At 37.8% G+C, this 23,730-nt stretch overlaps 1 protein-coding gene across 1 annotated transcript; it reads right to left on the bottom strand.

The window, feature by feature from the left end:
* Window positions 1-251: 251 nt before the first annotated feature.
* Window positions 252-23,559, bottom strand: cta (Guanine nucleotide-binding protein subunit alpha cta). Its single transcript, XM_070998483.1, has 6 exons — window positions 22,769-23,559; window positions 1,640-1,778; window positions 1,376-1,581; window positions 1,193-1,324; window positions 998-1,137; window positions 252-943 (listed from the first exon to the last, which is right to left on the bottom strand). The coding sequence occupies exons 1-6, from the start codon at window positions 23,129-23,131 to the stop codon at window positions 583-585; spliced, it is 1,341 nt and encodes a 446-aa protein (XP_070854584.1). The 5' UTR covers window positions 23,132-23,559; the 3' UTR covers window positions 252-582.
* Between the last annotated feature and the right edge of the window lie 171 nt (window positions 23,560-23,730).

The raw sequence follows: 23,730 nt of genomic DNA, 5'->3' as shown, positions 1-23,730 counted from the left end.
TTTGAATTTCACCATCAAATAAATTTTAAAAAAATCTTGAATAATAAACGAATTCAAAAAGCAAAACCCGAAGTTCGTACGCCTTTTCATTATCCCACAAAAAATTGACGAACTTTGCCTTCATTTCGACCAAAACAAAGAGAACGTTCCCTTAAGGAAAATTACAGAAAACTTCGATACCTGCATGTAACTAAAAAAAAGTACATAAATATTATGGGCGAGTGAAAATGGTTCGTGAAAATTCCAAAAGCTTATATTTTGGGTTCCTGTGTTATATAACTGTATATATATTTATTTCAATTTTGTAAGACTTGATGGGAGAATTCCACTGTAACTTTATAGTCCCACTAAATGGTATCGCACTTATCTTATGCATTGGAAAAAATGAATCTACTTAAAATATCTTGGACATCGAATTGCGTTGGCATCGAAATGCGGATAGTACCAGCAAATGTCCAGGTCGTTAACAAAATTACATGATCCTAGTATCTGGCACGCTTGGTTTCTTAAGAATACATACACTGCTAAAAATGATATATTACACATTTCGAAACAAAGATGGTCAGCGCTGTCGGGAGAATTCTACTGCAGCATAAGAGCATTTAAGTTACGTTGCAGTATTGTATCCTTTACAGAATTAAACACTACATTAGTATTGCGCGTATCTATGGCGGTGGTAAAATGATGGTATATCCTAGTTATGCTGCTACTGCGATGAACGCTCATAAACATTTGTAAAATGAAGTTTTGAACATCCAAAATTGAGTGTGGGTTCCCATTGAACTGTGGATAGTACCAGCGAATGTCAGTCTCAGGATCACAAACTTTCTGTTCCAGTAAGTCTGTTTTGTTCAAAAATAAAATAATTGATATTCCTTTGAATGTGTTGTTATTGACAATAGTATCGAATATATTCTTTGATTCTTCCAGACGATTTGTTTTTCTACAACGATATTTTTTAGCTTTATCCGATGTCTGTTATTTGTAAATAATTTACCTGTCTTCCGCAAGCACTTGATCGAACTCGGAACTAGATACGAGAAATATAATGGACGTTACGGAACTGTCAAAACATCTAGTCCATTTTTGACGCTGAGTCCGTTGTCCACCCACATCGACGAAGACAAATGGAATGTTCTAGTGGTATCGGAATTTTGAGTATGAATATTATTGTTTCATATAATTTCCTTACCTGTACTTTGACGCAAAACTCATAAACCCCTTTGGTAGCCTTCCGGCAATGTAATATGTCTTTATGCGTTGGTACATAATCCGGTGCAGCTAGCCGCTCTATTTCGTCCAGAAAATAGCTAACAGAATCGCTCTGAAAAACATAATGGTACAACTTTTGAACAACACATTACTTTCCACTTACAATTTGAAATTCACGCCTCCTCTCAAAAGCTCTTCTAATTCCGCGATCTTGCCACAGGCGTTGAATTTGCGGCGCATATTCTATAAACCTGGGTGACTCTAATGCATTACAATCCATCAATTTGGCATTGTTAGCATCCTGTTCTCGGCCGTCGCTTCCCCAGGCAATTTCCAGCTTTTCTCGAGCGTCCAGCAGTACTTGCATTCCTTAAATGTTTGTTTGTTAGGCCAAAATAATTTTTGGTCCTTAAAAATGACCACGTACCTCTTATAACATTTTGGTATATCACATTTTGGTATTCGCGTAGCAGTTGATAATCAAAATTAACTCCGTGAATTATACGCATTTGTTTGAGGAAAGTTGACTTGCCAGATTCCCCCGCGCCTAGGAGCAGCAGTTTTACCTAGAACCGAATTTAGTAGTATAAGGATTGTAATCTTTAACAGCTTGGCGTAATTTTAGTCTGATTAACTAAATTCAATCAGCAACATCATCAAGGCTTCGTAAAAAACTTTTGTACACATAAATTATATTATATTTATTTAAAAAATATATACCCTTGTATAATGAATTTTACAGTAGTTTGCAACGTAGTGAAAGTGACGTTTCCGAGTATATGAGTGATTCTTTGTAAAACGTATCGAGATTTTTTTATGGTCTCAAAAGGGTTTCATAGTTTTAACACGATATTATACCATTTATATAGGATTTATAAAAAAAAATCAAATAAATTTATTTGACAGAGCAAAGATATGGCGATGACTTTTTTGTTAAGTTTATGTATAGCTTCAAATTTCATGGAGTAAGAAAAAGTTTTGGCAACCTTTCAGATAAAAAAAAAATTGCATTACAGTTTTAAAGTAACTTATAGCCCAAACTTAAAAAAAAATTCAATTGCGCTTTTCTGCAAATCGGCAATTTTAATTTTTATAAAAAATTAGTATAATGTTTTATACATAACCTTGTTGAACAGTTTATATTAAATAAAAGTCAAAGCAGTCTTTTCTTGTTTTAATTTTTAAATTATGTTGTAACGAACTGTTTTCGACCGTTCTACGCACTACGCGTAGTTCTAGTTTTATTCGTAGCATCCGGCTATACCTTTTTGGAATGCTCTTTTCACGCGCTAGCACGTGTTTGATTGATTGTTGTTTCTTTTTAGTGAGTGAGTTAAAGCTGCGCAAATATGGAGCAATTATTTTGGAGAAAATACGGCATATTTTACAGAACAACAACGATAAAAGCAACAAGCCGACAATAAAATTTGTGCAGTTTATGGACTCGATACAGTTTCCATTTCACCGCACAACGATGGTTTCAACGTTTTTGTTCTGGTATATGGGTGGTCGAAGATGCGCCACGCTCCGCAAGGCCTGTCGGCGAAAACTGCGATAAAATCGCTGAATTGGTCGAAAGAGACCGGCATAGTAGCAGTCATACCATCGGTCAAGGGCTGGGCATAAGCCATCAAACCGTTATAAACCATTTGAAGAAGGTTGGAGTCACTAAGAAGCTCGAACACGAATTGACGCAAAAAAACGTCTTTGACCGTATCGACGCAAGCGAATCGCTTCTAAATCGCAACAAAATCGACCCGTTTTTGAAGCGTATGGTGACAGGCGATGAAAAGTGGGTCACTTACGACAACGTAAGGCGCAAACGGTCGTGATCGAAAGGCGGTGATGCGTCCCGGACGGCCAAGCCTGGATTGACGCCAGGAAAGTTATTCTGTGTGTTTGGTGGGATTGGCAGGAAATCATCCACTATGAGCTGCTCCCCTATGGCCAAACTCTCAATTCGGGCCTGTACTGCCAACCACTGGACCGCTTTAAGGCAGCAGAATGAATTGATCACAGATGGAACAGAGGCCGAATTGTCTTCCATCAGGACAACGCCAGGCCACACACATCTTTGGTGACGCGCCAGAAGCTCCGGGAGCTCGGATGGGAGATTCTTTTGCATCCACCGTATAGTTCGGATCTCGCACCAAGTGATTACCACCTGTTTCTGTCCATGGCGAACGAGCTTGGTAGTCTGAAGTTGGCCACAAGGGAGGCCTGTGAAAATTGGTTCTCCTCGTTGAGAACGCATCATTGAACAAAACGGCGCATATTTGACTTAAATCGCATTGTTGTAACCTATTTTATGAACAATTGAAAATTCAATAAAAATACCGCAGGACTTTATTGACAACCTAATATATTTTTAATCAGAATCACTAGCCAAATCCGTCTGACCGTCTGTCCGTTTCTAAGCAAACTAGTGTCTCAGTTTTAAAGCTACCAGTATGAAACCTTCACAAGTTTTATTTATATTGTAATAAAACCTTGAAACCCAAAAGTCTTTTTTAATTGCAGGTATTATATAAGTTGAAACCAAATTATTTTAATCCAAAAGGATGCACGTGTGTATGGTGTAACTTAAATTGATTTTTTCTTTTCAATTATTCTCACAGTTGGTATTAAAGTTATTAATTTTTCCTTAAAATACCCATTTTGTGTGGGTTGGGAAACTTTGAGCGTGTAAGTTGGCACAGCCGTTTTCCATACAAAACTGCATTAGCCTATAGAAGACGCTTTTGGCAAAGTAGATTTCTTTGAGTTGAGGGGAGTTGTGAGTCTTTAGTTATTAGTTAGTTATTTAAGTTATTATCGTAATTTGGTCAAAATACTTTCAAAAAGGACGGGATACAAGTTAAAACTAAGATATTGATTGAATTATCAAAAACCAATATTTTTAAAAGTATGAACTACTCTTGAGGTAAGAATTATTGTGTCCCAACTTATAACTTTCCATTTCCGGCACTCAAAATAATGTTCTGTTTCCCCAAAAGGAATTTTGTTTGGTTTATTTACTGTTAAGTTTCAGAAGCAAATGACAAAATGGATGGACAAAAAGAAAGTGTTCCAACTCAACGTTTATGATTCAATCGACTAAGACTGCTCAAAGGTGACCATACAGAATTAGTCCAAGCGAAAGGGAGTTAGTACGTGCTAAAATTAAAGAATTAACCGAGTATAAAGTTTTCAGACCTAGTTGATCACCATTTGCTAATCCTACAGCAAGACTTTGTGTTGATTATAGAGAAATAAATAAAAATACAGTAGCTGAGAAGTTTCCATTATCGTTGATATCAGATCAAATAGCCCAAAATTTCACTTCTCTTGACATGGTTAGCGGGTATTACCATATTTTAATGCACCCTGAATCAATGGAATATATTGCTTTTGTTAGTCCTGATGGGCGTTACGAATTTCTTTCGATGCCCTTTGGATTAAAGAACGCACCCTCAGTGTTTCAAAGAGCTGTATTGAAAGCACTTGGCAGTCTTGCTCATTCGTTTGTAATCGGTTATATAGACGGTACATTAAAAGTGTAGTCCTCTAGAACTTTTGATATATATAGTTGGTACATTAAAAGTGTAGTCCTCTAGAACTTTTGATTGGTAAAGATGCGCGTCCAATGGGATTGATGTCCAAATTCCAGAAGAGCTTGATGTAAATTATAAAGAACAAAGTCTGTTGAAACAGAAGAGTGTTTGTGAAGTCATGTGACTGCCGATGGACGAGGCTTTCTTTAGAAATGTGTGAAGCCAAGTGTTGGGCGATGGACGAGCAATAAGGTTGATGCATTCGTGGGCGATGGACAATTTAATTTGTTTGAAGATGTGTGAAGCCAATGTGTTTGGCGATGGATTTAAAAGTTGGCTAATAAAAGTCTAGTTATGTATCTTGAATTACGAATTGATGATTTGAACTCATTAATGTATAAGTTTAAAATGTTTAAATGATCTCTTGCTGGGAAATGTAAATGAAAGAAATGGTTTATAAGAGTTAAAATTACCTACACGTTAAAAATAGCAGTAAAGTTATGTTATGGAATATTACATGAATTTGAGATTATGTGGCTAAGTTTTTTTTTAAGTATTCAATAAAATTATAAAGTTGGAATGAAACTGAGATGTTGATTGTAGACACAAGGAAGTGTATATGTCAACATGGCCGTGTCGGAGAGGAAGTAATGCAGCATCTCGATAGGCATGAGACTTTAAGGTGTGACCATAAGTTGGGCTGGTAGATACTAGTTCTGGTAGAATGGGGACTCAGTTTGCGAACTGAGGCTGTGTGTGGCTTCGTACTCATTGTTAGATCTGGACTATCTCTTTTCCTTCTGGTTTTTACCGTGGCGTGAGATGGTCACGCGTGTGTATCTAAGAGACAATAATGTGCAACAAAGGCAACGAAGAATCGCTGCATCCGCCAGTACGGAACACCAGATACCAAACGATTAATCGACCAGCAATGACGACCTGCATGAAGATGACGTTAATTCTCCAACATATTTATTGATAAAACATTAAGTTTTAAAGTCAAACCAATCCGTTGACTTTCCTCTAGACGCCGAAGCAATCACTTTAAAGGTATTTGCGATTACATCCTATTTATTCGATAATTCAACTTCGTACCATTTAATAAAAATTGGTCTTATCGTTTTAAATTTCAAATTGAAAAATAATTGAAACTCAGGCAGCTTTAGTTGTTTTGACCTAATTATAATTGTCATTTTGAAATCTTTATGATTTTCAAACGTGACTGCTTAGGATAATATCTTATATGTCAGAAGTTGGGAAACCTTAAGGAAAAAGAATGGAAAACAAGAAAGTACAATATAGCATTATATTATATTCAATATTATATTCTCTTTACTGAGGAAGTCCGAGAGAGATGGAGATATGTATACAGAAAATCTGACTGTTCCCAAGAGTTTACACATTATTTGCTTATACCATTTTAATAAATGTTCAGATTTAAACCATTTTGCCTTATAGATTTGGCATTGATAATCAGAACAAAATCACATTTACAATTTTACATAACATAAAAACAAGAAAGGAGCTGAAGTTTGTTTTCCCTTGCAGCTATAATTATAAAATTTAAAAATACAAAAATAAATTCCCAATAGTATAAAATAATGTGTTAAAAAACACCGAAGCTATAATTTGTTCCATATTATTTTCCCACCAATTTTCTCATCGTTTCTATGGCAGTATATGATATAGTCGTCCGATTTTGATAAAATTTAATTCAAAATTCAAAACTAATTAAACAATGTTATTTCCAAGCTTAGAAGGTTATATGATAAAAAATTCCAAAGATATCATTAAAAACAATTTTTTTCCGATTATTTCTATGGGAGCTATAAGATATAGTTGTCCGATCCGGCTGGTTCCGGCTTATATACTACCTGCAAAAAATATAAGACTTTTGGAAAAGTTTCAGCCCGATAGCTTTAAAACTGAGAGACTAGTTTGCGTAGAAACGGACGGACAGACGGACATGGCTAGATCGACTCGTCTAGTCATGCTGATCAGGAATATATATACTTTATGGGGTCGAAAACGTCTCCTTCACTGCGTTGCAAACTTTTGACTGCAATCAGTATACCCTCTGCACGGGTATAAAAATGTTATCAAAAAGCTGATATTTGGTATGTAGCTGTATGTATGTCCTGAGCTTCTTGCGCAGCGCAAGTTGCAGGGTGCCACGTCCACTCTACAGTTTTGATGCTGGAATACAAATTTTAACTAAAATATATTGTTCTCATCAATACCTATCGATTGACCCAAAAAAAAAAGTTTGCAACTCCCACTTTAAAGCCCACAAACTTAAAAAAAATTGTAAATATGAACGTGGATATCTCGGAAACTATCAAAGAAAGAGAATTGGGATCTCAGATTTAGATTCCGTAGCCTTGTACGCAGCGCAAGTTTGTTACGCGAACATGACACATCAAGGACGTTTTATTTAAGCTGTCGCCCATTATTGTGGGACTTTACCCAATACAACAACAGGGCAAATCCGCAGAAGAGTGGAAGTGCTGGAGGAAATTCAAGAGAATCTCAGTAGGAACGGGCATGCCGAATGGGACTTCGCTCCCTACCAGCAGTAATACGATCTCTGACGAGCTCTCCATTGTGAAATCACTGGACTCCACCAAAACCAGCTACTTGGCAGGAGACGCCATTGCCAGCTATTGCCAGCGGAACATCCCCGTTCCCAACCACGCTACCACTTCATCAAGGTCCAATATTCGGTTGCAACGCCCACAGTTTTCATGCTAAACAAAAAATTTAACCGAAATGTATTTGATTCGTCATTGATTGATTTAAAAAAAGTTTGCCTCGCCTACAAACGCCCATAACGCTTTAATCTGTCTGCCGCCCTCATAACCATATGTTGAGATCGCGAGTAGGTTGCGCATTACAATTTCGCTTTGCTGCTTGTATTTCTCATCTCCCTTTTGTTCCCACTAGCTGAGTAACGGGTATCTGATAGTAGGGGCACTCGAATATAGCGATTTTATACCCTTGCAGAGGGCATATGCAGGTAGTATATAAGTCGGAACTAGCCGGATCGGACAACTACATTTAACTACAACTACAATTTAAAAAAAAAATTAACTTTAGTGTTTTTTGACATATTAACTTCTTCTCGTGGGAATATAATTCCTTTAATATTTCAGAATTTCTAATAACATTTTAAAAATATTCCATATGAATAATCAAAAAAATAAAATAGTTTTTTGTTTGAAAAATTATAACTTCGGTGTTTTGTCATATTTTTTTCTTCTCTTAGGGCTATCATTATTTAAGTATTTCAGAATTTTTAATTCAATTTTTTTTCAAATCGGATGTGTATATCATGTTTACCATTAATTAAATATTAGTATAATAATAATACCTTCGTTATTTTCGTTAAAGCATTTGTTTATTACTTCAGAATTAAGAAAAACAAGAAAGGAAGTTAGCTTCGGCAAGCCGAAGCTTGTATACCCTTGCAGCTATAATTATAATTCATATTATTTTCCCACCAATTTTCCGATCGTTCCTATGGCAGCTATATGACATAGTCGTCCGATTTTGATAAAATTAAATTCGAAATTCAGAACTAATTAAAAAATGTTATTTCCAAGCGTATGAGGTTATATGTTATAAAACACCAAACCTATAATTTGTTTCATATTATTTTCCCACCAATTTTACGATCGTTCCTTTGGCAGCTATATGATATAGTCGTCCGATTTTGATAAAATTTAATTCGAAATTCAGAACTAATTAAAAAATGTTATTTCCAAGCGTATGAGGTTATATGTTATAAAACACCAAAGCTATAATTTGTTTCATATTATTTTCCCACCAATTTTTCGAACGTACCTATGGCAGATATATGATATAGTCGTCCGATTTTGATAAACTTAAATTCAAAACTCAGAACTTATTAAAAAAATTTATTTTATGTTAAAAAACACCAAAGAAATAATATTTTAACATTTTTTTCCCGATTATTCCTATTGGAGCTATAAGATATAATGTTCGATCCGGCTGGATCCGACTTACAGGGGTGGTCAAAAGTATTTTCACAAAGCAAATGTTAAATATACTCATAATTTGAACTTACTTCTTGTTAATTTTGGCATTTTTAAACTTTTTTCCTCGACTTGAAAACTTAAAAAAATAATAGTGTTAGCAAAAATAATTTTTCAAAAATCTTTTTATTATTGGACGTTGATGCACTATGGTCAGTACAAACAAGTGGCCCTACGACACCAAGCAAAGCTTGTTACGCGCGGAGCCCATCACCGTTTTGGGCGAGTAAACATAATCGCGGACAAAGAAAAAGACAATGTAACAATAGACAATTAAAAATACAGGTCAATATACGAATAGACAAAATACATCAAGTAAAACTAATTAGTTACTAGGGAGGATAGTATTATTGATTTAAAGATAGGAAGTGAGTCAGTAGTAGATATTAGATGATATAGTCTATTATAATCATTGCAAAGTACTCTAAAAGGTTCATGCATTGCGTAATTAGAGATACAGTTATTTAATACTAAAGGAATATAGTTTCTAGTGAATCTATTTGGCACATTAAAATGCAGGCGACCCAGTAACTCGGGACTCTCTACATCACCATGAATAAGATTTCTAATAAACGTAACACCAAGCATAGTTCTACGGTTAGCTAACGATGGTAAGTTAATTAGAAGTAGTCTACTAGAGTAGGATGGTAGTATTAGGCTTGTATCCCAGTTAAGTCTCCGTAAGGCAAATATTAAGAAGATTTTTTGCACAGACTCAATCCGGTCTATATGCACCCCATATTGGGGACTCCAAACAGGAGCGCAGTACTCAAGAATTGGTCGGACTAATGAAATAAACAAGGTCTTTGTGACATAGGGATCATCGAATTCCTTTGACCACCTTTTGATAAATGCAAGCACGCCCCTGGCTTTATTTACCATAGTAGTAATGTGATCGGAAAATTTAAGTCTAGGATCCATGTAGACTCCAAGGTCGTCAGCATGCGTTATCCTATCTAACGCACAACCACTCAAAGTATACGTTGAGTAGTGGGGGCTGACACGAAAAAAGGTCATTAGTTTACACTTAGAACCATTTAAATTCAATTCATTATCCATGCACCATGTTTGAAATGCATTTAGATCCGATTGTAAAGCTAAACTTTGTGCGGGGTCATTATATTGCAGGCACAACTTAACGTCATCTGCGTACATAAGAACCCGTGACTTCGTTAAGACTAATGGAAGGTCATTTATAAATAATGTAAACAGGAGCGGACCAAGATGACTTCCTTGTGGTACACCGGAAGTAACTCGGATTAGGGATGGCAAAGAGTTTTTAAAAATGACCCTTTGAGTCCTATCATTCAAATAACTTAAAATCCACCTAAGAAAATCACCTGAAAACCCTAAAAGGTCCAATTTCCGGACTAAAATCGGGTGACTTACAGAATCAAACGCCTTACTAAAATCAGTGTAGACCACATCAGTCTGACGATTCTTTCTAAAACCTCCTATAACAAATGAAGTAAACTCCAAAAGGTTGGTTGTCGTTGACCTACGTTTTATAAATCCGTGTTGACAAGAGGAAATAAGGGACCTACAACTGTGTTGTAAATGAGGCGTAATAATGTTCTCAAAGAGCTTCGGTATAGCTGATAGCTTTGAAATACCTCTGTAATTACATGCGTTCAATTTACTCCCTTTTTTATGAAGCGGGATAACAAACGATTCCTTCCATCTGTGTGGGAAATCGGATGTTTCTAAAGACAAAGTAAACAGTTTGTGCAATGGTCTACACAAAGTCTCAGCGCAAAAGAAAGTGAGCTTTTACTTATAACAGGACAACAAATAAAGTTTGATTTAGGAATGACATATGGGTAAGACTGATCTGGAGGACTTGATGTTGAATAGGCGGTTTGAAAAAACTGTGCAAAAAGATCGGCTATGGCTTGATCAGTGCTAGCAGCCGAATTTTCAAATTTAAGTGATGATGGGTAACTAGAAGATTTACGCTTTGTGTTAACAAAATTATAAAACTGTTTTGGATCCAGTGTAAACTTGGTCTTGCAACGAGCTAAATGGTTTTTATAACACTGGGCGTTAAGCACGGTGAAATCAGACCGAGCACTTAAGTATCGGGAAAAGGCAGCTTGTGAACCTGAAGCTCTAAACTTTTTGTAGAGTCTAGACTTTACATTTTTAAGTTGTGCCAGCTCTTTGTTAAACCACGGAGGTTGGTTTGAAATTTTAGGATAATACGTAGGAACGCATGTATCAAAAACTTCGTTTAATATGTTATAAAAAATATTAACCGCTTCATTTATATTAGTACTTAAGTACAGATTGGACCAATCCGAGTAAGCTATAAGGCTATTAATGATTGGAAAGTTCGCTCTACGAAAGCAGGGGATGCGTTTAGCTATTTTTTCAGATACTTCATACACTTTTGTACCCGTGTCAATAGTCAGCTCTAGCGTTGGGTGATAAGGGTCTTCTGGTAAAGTAATTGCAGAGGTTCTAGCTATGCAGACACAATCTGGACTGGAAACAAAGCATAGATCTAGTAATCGTCCTAAGAAATTTAAAACATGATTTACTTGAGACAATGAAATATCAAGCAAACCGCCAAGAAAATCATGCTGCGTTGAAGGTAACAATATATTTGAGGTTTCGACGGTGGACCATGTCGCCCTAGGTATATTAAAGTCACCTAAAACTATTAACTGATCCCTATCTGATAGTTTACTTAAGATAAACTGGATAGCGGACAGATGATTCGCATATGTCGGGAATTCCGATGATCGCGGAATATATGAACATGTTATATATATAGAAATACCCGGAAAGGATAGTTTTATACACAGAAATTCAATGTCATTTATTTCGTCGGACGTTATTACTTCAGACGTTAATTCTGAGTCAACTGCAATTAAAATTCCACCTCCACGTCGGGACGGACGATCAAGCCTGTAAGTTGTGTACTGACTTGGAAAAACTTCGGAACTTAGAACTTCCGGTTTTAACCAGGTTTCAGTAAAAACAATAACATGGGAAGACAAGGAAAAACTATCAGTATACAATTTGGCCAACTTACTTTGTAAACCTCTTGTATTCTGATAAGAAAGCTGAAGAAAAGAATCTAGTTTATTGAGATAGATGAGGATGAAGATGTGGATGGCTCTTTAAGGGGATTTCCAACTTCCTTTGAACGAATTTTCTTTTTTTTAGCTTCGTACTCTTTAACAAAAATGCCAGCAGGCCAAAAATTGGCTGAGCACATAGTTGCAAAATGAGCACAGGGAACACCGATCTTAAAAGATGATACTTCCCTAGCATATGGAAAATTAAATCGTTCAACCTTTAGATCATCAATCTGAACTTTGTTACGGATATAGGCCGTAATGTCCAGCGATGAAAGGTCAGGATTTAGCCGAGAAACAAAAATTTGTTTCCGCTGCGGTACACAGGTGACTGTTTTAGGTACCACGCATGTGACAGGTTTTGGTACTACGGCATTTACGGCTGCACTACCAGTTTCATTCGGTACTCCGGACGTTAAGTCAACATGCGGCGTTGGAATTATTAAAGTATTGTTTATAGCAGATTTTTCGGGCGTCTCATGCGGCCAAATCTCGCGTCCTTTGCATTCGGAAACCGAATCTTTTTTAGTTTTCGATCTCAGTACCATTTGTGCGGCGGCTGAGATCGACTGCTGTGCTGCAGACCCCGGATCGCCAGAGAGAGTTACACTAGCGGCTACCGTGGGTTGTCTATCGACCGCGATCTTTTTACGCTTAGGAGAATCGGGCTCAGATAGCATACGGCTAGTGAGCTGCGACTCAAGCGCCACAAGCAGATCCGTATTTTTACGGCTGTTCCGGATTAATTCCGTAACAGTGCTTTTTGTAAGCCGCCTTATAGAGAGTGCCTGGGTTTCATAAGCAATGCATTCATCACAGTAGTAGCGCAAGCCACTTCTCATGTCGATTGCATCGCGTACCAGGCCCGAATAGCCAAGGCATTTTGCATGAAAAATATTCTCACACGAATGGCACGGAATGCTCTGTTGTCCAGCCGAAATTAACGACTTGCATTTCTTTAAATTGCAGACAGCCATTATCGCGACATTCCGAACCACAGTGCCAAGAGAATAAAGCTACGCAAGTAAAAGAGAGAGTTAGAGAGCGGGAGAGAATGAGCGGGAGTAAGTAAGCTGGGGGAGCGTAAGTTTAAACAAAGTTATAAGCGGGAGTGCTGGAGAGCGGGTAACTACCGTTTAGACACTTACCGCTCCAATTAGAAAAAATCAATAACAACAAACACTGCACAGAGATTAGACGTGCAAACTAATTTTGTTAATTTAAACACAAAACAATCACTATGCACTCGCGAAGCGAACGGATGTTGTTAGGGACATAAAAAGTTATATAGACGTATGAAAATATGAATTAAACCCCGATGGTTTATGGACAAAAAGAACCAAAATTCGGAGCGCAAGACAAAAACACGACCGTTCACTGAAAGACTTTTGATTAAATTTTATACATGGTTATATTTTTTATGATTTTTTGATTTTGGTGTGGAAATTAGAAATGTTTTAAATGTTCATAGTTTATATAGCAAAGATAAAAGCAAGTCAAGTGTATGTTTATAAAACAATCTACTTACGAAATTTCCGCTGGCGAATCTGCGAGCGACTTTGCTGGACTACTCTATATATAAAACAAGGAAGAACGCTATAGTCGAGTACGTCGACTATCAGATAACCGTTACTCAGCTAAATGGAAATATGCAAGCAGCAAAGCTAGATTAAAATGCGCCACCTGCCGGCGGTAGACAGATTTATGCGTTATGGGCGTTAGAGTGGGTGTGGCAAATCAATAGGTATTGACGAGACCAATACATTTCAGTTAAAATTTTTTATCCAGCATGAAAATTGTGGGCGTCACAGGTTTGGGCGGTTTGTGGGCGTTGAAAACTTTTGGCAAACTTTTTTTTAGGTCAATCGATAGGTATTGATGAAAACAATACATATCAGTTAAAATTTTTATTCTAGCATCAAAACTGTAGGAGCCACAGTATTGGGCGGTTTGTGGACGTTGGAGTGGGCGTGGCACTCTGCTGAAACAAACTTGCGCTGCTTAAGAAGCTCAGGAATCTGCACGCCAAATCTCAATATCCTAGCTCTTATAGTTTCTGAGATCTCAGCGTTCATCCGGACAGACAGACGGACAGACTGACACGCGGACAGACGGACATGGCTAGATCGACTCGGCTAGTGATCCTGATCAAGAATATATATACTTTATGGTGTCGGAAACGCTTCCTTCTGCCTGTTACATACTTTCCGACGAACGGCTTTATCATATTGCTGCCATAGAAACTATAAGTAATATGTGCGAGACTAGTGCACACGCACTTGATTGCGCCTCGGCAAACTTGGCCAGCCAAGACTTTACATATGTTTTTATGAATACAAATAATAATGTAAAAAGTGTAGTTAATTTAATTTGAAGTGAAGGCAAATATTGGCAAACATACGCATACCTTCGAAGTTGCGACTGGTAATGACGCTACAGTACAGGTCATGATTTTAGATTCGATTAAATAAATACATCTACATTAAACATAAACGTATCAGTATCAGTCAGTCATGCCCTTTAAAACAGGCTCCGTACTTTAAACCATATTACTAGTGCGACTTTGTTTCGCCTTAGTTCATGGGTGGGTGTTGTTGGGTTTGGAAATTTGTTTGGAGCAAATAAGTTGAATTTTATCGAATCAATGTTAAGTCAACGAGGAAAATAAAAGCGAAAAATCATTCCAAACGAAAATTGGACGAATATCGTGCTTCCTAGATTGCTTAGTTGGTTTATATACCATATTTTAGACACAACGGTTTCCATAAAAACATTTCACACTATGGCAATGGCATAACTACAATGTCAAGGTGAACGTGATCAAATCTACCGCTTGACACCACTTTTCTGATGAGAGGTGGTTGTGTGCATGGATCTTAGAACGCTGGCAAGGTAGACAAACTCTGCACCATTTGAGGACATCTTCTGGACATCCTCTACATGCTGCAGCAGTGCAACCCTCATCTTTCCACAAAGGACTGGAAAGTCGTTAAGGTGGAGCAACACGAGGGTGACATAAACAATGCGCTTCTGGTGCTGAACAAAGATTCAGTTGCCCAAATAGAGGTTGCTCGCGGGGTGCTGAATGACGGCTTCAGTTGTAGGCGCCTGTTGATCCGGATGACGGGTACTCCACTGATACGTCACTGAGCAGAGTAATGCGAGTGCGGCGATAGACGACATCGATGAGGGCGACATCACGGTGGCACAGGGCTCTACTCCGGACGTCACTGCGACTGCTGCAGATAAACCTCCACCACAGCAAAGCAGCGTCTGCTGACCTGTTAGGCCTAGAAGTACAGTCTGGCTCCAATAGACTGCTTTCGGCCGACATGGCCATTAGGGTAGGGTAGTATAAAATGAACGCTCTCAAATCACAAGATTATAGGAACAACATAATCACTTGATACACCTCCGCCAGTCAACTTCGCAAACCAAAGGCAAACTAACTGGCTCTTGGGGTATGAAAAAACCACCTGGTGGAGCCAACAGCTATCGATTCTCAGAACCAGCTGCAGAGCCCTGTTTAACAGAGCGAGAGCGAGGACACAAAGTAGCCAAACTACAAACGGGAACTAGCTTACAAAAAAGCCATAAGAGCAAAGTGAATTGCGTGGCAGACCTTCTGCTCAGATTTAGAGTTGGCAGTTGCACAATTATCAGCCTTATGGAAAAGCCTCTCAGACCACGGCAATGGGGTTCAAATCAATAAGTCTGACATCATTCTCTCTTCACAAATAAGTTTAAAATCGCACAACTTAACCTTAAGTAAAGAACTGCAATATCTCTTTTAGTGATCACGATAGATACTTAGGGTTGGTATAAGACATGCGCCTAAAATAGACTTTGAACAGCTAAGAAAGTAAAAAGAAAGCGACCATCGCCCTTTACTCAATTGCAAGTGGATTGGGATAGGCAATACCTCCACGAATCGTTAATGTATCTCGGCACCACGGATCTCTGTACAACATTTGTGTACAAATGGGTCTTGGATGGAATGGGAGCAATGCCGACCGGGTTCTACGAACGCAATCTGATTCTATACCGACGGCTCTAAATTAGAAGGGCACGTTGTCAAAGGCGCGTATTCCAAGCAATTAAAGATCAGGAAGTCTTTTAGATTTCCGAACCGCTAGCGTCTTCCTAGCGGAGGCCTACGCTATAATAAAAGCACTCACCTGTCTGAGCTACATATACGTCCAGAAATAAACACTTTAATATCTTTAGTGATAGCAAAGCGGCTATCAATTCGATTTACTCGACAAACAAAAACTCTCAAACAATAGCGAATTGTCGCAAATCTCTTCACGAGTTGGCTAGGCAGTTTACTATCGGCCGGCCATGACGTACCTTTCATGTGTAGTCATTCATACACATGAAAGGTACGTCATTTAGCTAAACTTTGATCATCGGTGAAACTTTACAAGGCCGTTTATTATCGCCGACGTACCACAGCACATTATTGAGGCTGGCTTTTTGTGGAAAGTCTGGTTCGATGCATATAGTGTCAAATAACCAGCGTTCTTGGCATCACGGATACCACAGATCCTGAATCAGCGAATGTTATATGTGCGGAAGCGAATGTGATATGTGAGATCGGTGACGTGTAGGCGCTGCTCCTGAGGAACAGCAGGATGAGCTGCAGGCTCGCTGGTTACATACGTGCTACCGACGACTATGCGTGTTAGGCGACTGCTTCTTTAGCTTAACGACGAGAAGCGGGAGCGTGGTGGGCGGCACCTTTGGGCGTAATCTCAAAATCGCTCGTGATAGAAACAGGCCCGAGGTTGTTTCCAGGTTGTACGTGGTTACGCGGAGACGTTTGACATCTTTTTGCAGTACGTCAAACTTTTGAAACAGCGAACGCAAGTTATCGTTGATGTTTTTGCAAGGGTCTTCGGCGGAAGCTGCACAAACAGATGGGTTCGTAGTAGTCGTACTAATCGTGCTGATGGCAAAAGTAGCGTCGTGGCTTACTGCTTCGAGCATCTTGTCTGCGATCTTAGCGACCTTATCCAAATCGGCTTGATCCCAGGCTGTAAGGGTAAGGCGAGTTGATGCCGGCATCTCTGCCAGAAAAAGAGTGAGAATAATGTTCTCGCTGACCGGGTCCTGCTAGACGTCGCATGTTGGCCAGGATCTTTTAAACTGGACGCACCTCCACCCTGCAGAAGTCGGCGCAGTTTGGATTCTGGAGATTCCGCAAATTTTTATAGGAAGCGATTTTGTATGCTACGTAGTTGCTTTCGTTGGGTGGTACTATGACATTAATCACCTTTTCTGTTATGTATCCGTGTTAATTATTTCTCTTCGTATACAACGTTTTATAGCCATTCGGTTGGCTGATCAACGTTAAATAAATAAATATGTTAAAATGACTAAATCATGGCATAGTTGAGTTTTGGTATATAAAAATGTTGGCAAGTGGACTGTCGTACGTGTGCATGTACGAGTAGTCTCATCCCGGTTAGCAGGGATGTTTGTTAAAAGTGCCTCAGGGCAATCAGCATTGGAATCCGACATGTTGTATGGAAAACCGGCTGAATCGCTTTCTTCGTCGAAATATGAGCGTCAAATAAAGTTTATAATGTTCTCACTTGACGGGGTCACCACTATGGCGAAGTATATTTGCTATTAAAGTTTATTGAGACTAAGAAATACAAATATGGTTAATGTTATTAAAACACTTGTGTCGTTCGCTGATTCTCGCCGAAGTCGCGTGGAGGGTTGCCACCCATTTTTACACAGTGAGTTTGGCAAGTTTCTGTTGGCGCTGCTACAATATGTGGTTGCCACACAGACCCCGCAACAGTGTCACCTAGCGTCAATTCCTTTATTTGCTTATACCTTTTTAATAGATAGTCCGATTTGAACTATTTTTGGCATGGTATCCCACTTACAAAACTTTACAAAATCTTTAAAAATGTGGGTGCTAGACAGGTTTTAGCGTTATGAGAGGGCGTGGCACTCCAATGAAACAATCTTACGCTGCGCATTCTTGCTCTTAAAGTTTCCGGAATCCCAGCATTCATACGGACAGACAGACGGACATAACTAGAGCGATTCGGCTAGCGATCTTCAACAAGAATGTATATACTTTATAGGGTCGAAAACCATTTCTTCTACCTGATACATTATTTCCGATTGATCTTATATATCCTTTTTGTCTACGAGAGTAGCGACCGACTTTGGCGTCACTAGACTCCAAAATCTTTTCTTGGGGATATTGTTGGGGATATTGTTGTAAGTTTCCGGAATCCCAGCGTTCATACGGACAGACAGACGGACATAACTAAACGAAAACGATTTCTTCTACCTGATACATTATTTCCGATTGACCTTATATATCCTTTTACTCTACGAGAGTAACAACCGATTTTGACGTCACTAGACTCCAAAATCTTTTTTTGGGGGTATTGTTGTGTTACTCGCCCAAAAAAATTTCAAGAGCTGTTTTTTATATCGGTTTTGCATTAAAAACATTGTTTAATAACATTTATGCAAAGATTTTCTGTGTTTTAGTTCTGAAGCCTATAAGGTCCATTACCCCATTTAGACTCTATCTGATTTGCTTTTTTTTATAATCGTGGTAAAGCTTCCAAAATAAATGAATTTTGTATTGGGTAAAATATAGGAACAGGCCCATATCATTATAATAGTTCCACTAGTATTGTTTTATGCAAATGTGAATTGGAATTTTTAATTTTCGTATGTGAATTTGAAGGCATTTTTATTCAAACCTAAAAAAGTTTCAGCCGCCAGAACATAAAATTTATGTTGCTCTTATTGTGGGCCTTATTTAAGACCCGTTCTACAAATCCACCCATGCTTTGCAGTCTAGGAAGATTTTTTGATCGTCAGGTGCAAACTTTTTGATTATGTACTTTTCATGTACCCACAAATATTAAAAATTGAATCGGGACCTACTTTCTTTACTGCACCTGAACTCTTTGCAGTTATGGGGTCATTGCGGCTTTTCTACTTTGTCTTAATCTTTTGGGTTCTTGTTTTAGGTCACTACTAGTTATTACTTTTAAGAACTCGACGATTCAAAGTAACATCTTTTGCATTGTATTCAGAAATTAGCTTTTTGTGCTAGGAACACTATTTTATTAATTATTTTACCAAATAACTTAATTGTAATTATTCCTTATACAGCAAACCAATAGAACAACAAAAAGCTCTGAACAACTAAAGTTTTAATGCAGGTACAGTTAATGGAGCTATTTTTGTTGCCGCAGTTTTGCGACAGATATTGTAAAATATGGCCATTTTACAGCACACAGAAAAACTGCCTACACAATGGTGCTATTTTTTTTGCCGCAACTGTATAAATGTATATAATGGGAACCTATCGGTGCTCATATTAAGGCCAAAAAATTACATCGAACATTACGGTGATTAAGAATTTGTTAAAAAGTTTCTGCTTGTGCTAGACAAGACACTATTTGTTTTGTGAAAGATTGGCGAGAAACTTTGATCCAAAGTAAAGATGTAAGTGTATTTTTTTGGTTTAACATATTCCATGTAATCCAAATCAACTATTTAAGGGAAACGACCATTTACTCATGGGTTAAACATGTCATATCACGCGAGGGTCAGTCTTTTTATAACTGTAGGCTATTTTTGTGGTGTTTGCGTGGCCACAGCCTTTACAGTTATTAAGGAGATTTCTTTCCGTATAGCACTCATCAAAACAGTTCATTAATTTCCCGCTCTCTGATGATCTTTAAGAAAATGTTGAGATTTATAGGATATCCAAGTTCCCAATGGTCTTCTGCTCTGGAACCAGTTTTACGAGAATTGTCTTTTGCTCATAGTATAATTTTTCCACGAAATTTCTTTTCCGCAGAAATTGTTTTAATATTTTTTAAAATTTTGTTTAAGCTATCAGCTGATATTATGACTGCTTTATGGTAATTTTCGTTAATTTTTCCATACATTTTTGACAATTAGCTAGCTCTTCTATTGTGGGGTTGCAACCTAGTCGCAACGTGTTATATCTTTCACTCGGAGTTATAAATGACGAACGAAAAAAAGAAAACCGAACTGCCGCCTAATAAAATGTATTTTAAAATAATACTTTGCAGGACAGACGAGAAAACGGCACTGAATGTTAAAATACTACTGAACAAGACTGCGTTAAAATTGTGTAGTTACCTTAAAAAGGCCATTGGCTATACAATTTATAAATTAAAGTATCGGGGTGCCACAGAAATCGCAGATCGCTCATTCAGTGTAAGTTTCTTATGCGCATGTATGTATGTACATTTTACACGATATACCGCTGAACTGATTTCAGTAGCATTCCTGTACACCCCTGCACGAAATAACTTTTGGGCCAATATAACATATTGTGATTAGGGGCCGTCCATAAACCACGTGGACAGTTTTGGGGGGATGGGGGGTTCGTCAAAAGTCCACGATTTTCCACGAGGGGGGGAGGGGGGTTTGAGGTAAATGTCCACGTGGACATAGTAAAAATTTAATTTTAACCTTTATGTTATTTATTCCACTTTTAAATTTACTATTAAACTTCTATGTACACTCATGGACAATATAATAGGTGTGCTTTTTTTTCATTTTTAACTTTTTATTTCTAATTCTTATCATCTCTAATCTCAACAAAACAAACTTTTTTTAAAACTTATGTTAATTGTCTTTAAACAAAAAGTAGCAAAGGTTTCACAAACCTTTTCATAAACAACTAAATTAAATATTTCCTTAAATCCTCAAATTTTGGCTGGACACAAGATAAATGTTTAAATTAAATCAATATTTCACTATGTTTGATCTCTTTTTATATTAAACTAAGTATCGGGCAGCTAATAGCCGGTATATCCGCCATTATTTTGCAGGACTTTCTCCATTCGTCTTGGCATGGAGGATATAAGCTTGCGACATGTGCCAATTGGAATATTGTACCATGCTCTTTGGACAATATCCCAAAGTTGACTTTTATTTTGACATAAAGTCTTTCCCACGTCTCTTTTGAGTTCACCCCAGAGATTTTTGATGGGATTAAGGTCCGGGGATTGACTTGGCCACTCAAGAACATCCACATTTTGCTCTCGGAACCAATCCTTTACTACTCCAGAGGCGTGCTTCGGGTCATTATCCTGCTGGAACTTCCATAAAAGTGGCATATCATACTCGGATTATGGTAGCATCATCGTCTCCAATATATCTTTGTAAACAAATCTGACCATTATTCCGTCAATGCGATGAATCGGACCAACACAATACCATGAAAAGCGGCCCCATACCATTAGGCTACCACCTCCATGTTTCACAGTCTTATATGTGTATTTAGGATCAAATTCTTTGCCAATCGGACGACGAACATTCCTTTTGGCATCATTTCCAAATAAATTTATTTTGGTTTCATTACTCCAGAGGATATTACGTCATTTTTTCTCACCCTCTGGTCCGCACCAGGTTCTACGATCTAATGAAAATTTTTTACTCATCTGTAAATTTTCCGACCGAAGCAAAGGAACCCTGCGAGCAATCCTACCTGGTAGGTTTGCTATTGCCAATCGTCGCCTAACGGTCCGTGATGACACAATATTCCCAATTTCATTGGCAATCGTCCTGGAAGACTTGAACGGGATTGGTTCCGAGAGCAAAATGTGGATGTTCTTGAGTGGCCAAGTCAATCCCCGGACCTTAATCCCATCAAAAATCTCTGGGGTGAACTCAAAAGAGAGGTGGGAAAGACTTTATGTCAAAATAAAAGTCAACTTTGGGATATTGTCCAAAGAGCATGGTACAATATTCCAATTGGCACATGTCGCAAGCTAATATCCTCCATGCCAAGACGAATGGAGAAAGTCCTGCAAAATAATGGCGGATATACCGGCTATTAGCTGCCAGATACTTAGTTTAATATAAAAAAAGACCAAACATAGTGAAATATTGATTTAATTTAAACATTTATCTTTGTACACCTATTATTGTGTCCAGCCAAAATTTGAGGATTTAAGGAAATATTTAATTTAGTTGTTTATGATAGGGTTTGTGAAACCTTTGCTACTTTTTGTTTAAAGACAATTAATATAAGTTTTGAAAAAAGTTTGTTTTGTTGAGATTGGAGATGATAAGAATTAGAAATAAAAAGTTAAAAATGAAAAAAAAACACACCTATTATATTGTCCATGAGTGTATTTATTTACCATTTTTAAAAATCTCTAGATATCATTTTTAATATTTTTAATCATTTTTAATAAGAAAAAAAAATGTTCAATGAAAAAGTTCTCGTGGACAAAATGGGAAGGGGGGGGGGGGGGGGGGGGGGGGTTAGTTAAAAATCCACGATTGTCCACGAGGGGGGAGGGGGGTTAAAAAAGTGCTGAAAATTTGTCCACGTGGTTTATGGACGGCCCCTTACTCTCCCTTCGTGATTTATATGAAGCTGTCACAATGATACTGTTACTGTCATCCCAAAGCAATATCTTCCTAAATGTCTTACACTGATGGGAACCTTTTAGTATCCTTTTACATAAGCTGGCATCTTGTTTTAAGTTTTTAAAGAATCTTATGATCCGTGTAAATAGGGGGCTTAAAATCACATATAATAAAGATAACTTAAATAACGTAAAGTCCGATCGGGTTAATATAAATTTCTGTGTTACACAAACTAAGAACTAACTAAAACTAATCGTAAAGTTAAAAGAGGATTAAACTATTTGTTACAATGGTATAAGGGCAGTATTATCGTATGCGTATTAAACTTAAAGTTAGTTTTAATAAGTATTAAAATGCAGTGTTTAAACTCAGTTTTGTTTAGCAAGCAGACGAAAAAAATCTTAGTTTAAAAACTATTTAAGGCAAAAAAAAAGATTTTGAACCTGGGAAAGGTTTTCCCGTTAACCTTCTGGCTTACCTGTCGTCGAAATGTGTGCTTCTCCTTCTTCAGAAATCTATCAATCTCTTTCGACTTGTATCGTTGCTCCAATTCCTCAGGCGTACTTCTTAGCCTTACCAGATAAGTGAGAAAGTTACCGAAACATTGAAAGCAAGCAAAGCGCGAGGTCTGAAGGCGACTGCCCTGGAGTCGCAGATGCTCCGCTCTGTCCGAAATTAACCCTCCAGTAGATGTGGTCGCTTGTGCTTGTCCCGTTGCCGCTCCCAACTGCGGATAATGCTCTTCCATAAGATGGGCTAGAGTACTACTGAGCGTGTTACTGTCGATGCTTGTATTGGGGATGCTTCCGGGCTTTAACTTGGTTAGAGTAATGCCAGACATCACTGTCTAGCCACGCCTGATGTTCAAACTTTCTATACACATACACCAATGCGTCAAACTCTCGCACACTGACGGAACTAACTGCAGTTGTAGACCTTTTCGTTGTTTATTACCCAACGCATGTAGTCGTAAAATATCATGATCAGAAGATTTATCTCAGTAAATTACTAATTTGGTGGTAATGTTGCCATCTCCAAGCCGCTGCCGGATTATTAGCACTTATTAGTCTGTGTGCATGGCATCTCAAGCATAAAATTAACACTGCAGAGTTAAATAGTTTATGAATACTTCAAACTACTGCTAATGGGAAGATATAAGTGATAATAAATAATATATAAGTGGTGGCATTTTTCAGGCTTTTTGTTAGCAAATAATTCGCAGAAATCAAAGTGTCGATTTTGTATTGGCTAGTGATGGCAACTGCGGTATAAATCATTCAAATATTACTGTTTTGTATAAAGGCTGTTCAGAATGCAGCGCATATGCATCACCGATCGTTAAAAGCAATGGGTCCTTATCAACCGATTCAACGCTGTATGGACTTCGCATTGTTTCACATCTAAAGCCTAGTACTCACATCGACGAAAATAGCGAGCTAA

The sequence above is a fragment of the Drosophila suzukii genome, assembly GCF_043229965.1.
Source record: "Drosophila suzukii chromosome 2 unlocalized genomic scaffold, CBGP_Dsuzu_IsoJpt1.0 scf_2c, whole genome shotgun sequence".
In the NCBI taxonomy this organism is placed as follows: Eukaryota; Metazoa; Arthropoda; class Insecta; order Diptera; family Drosophilidae; genus Drosophila; species Drosophila suzukii.
This window is presented reverse-complemented; position numbering and strand designations above follow the sequence as displayed.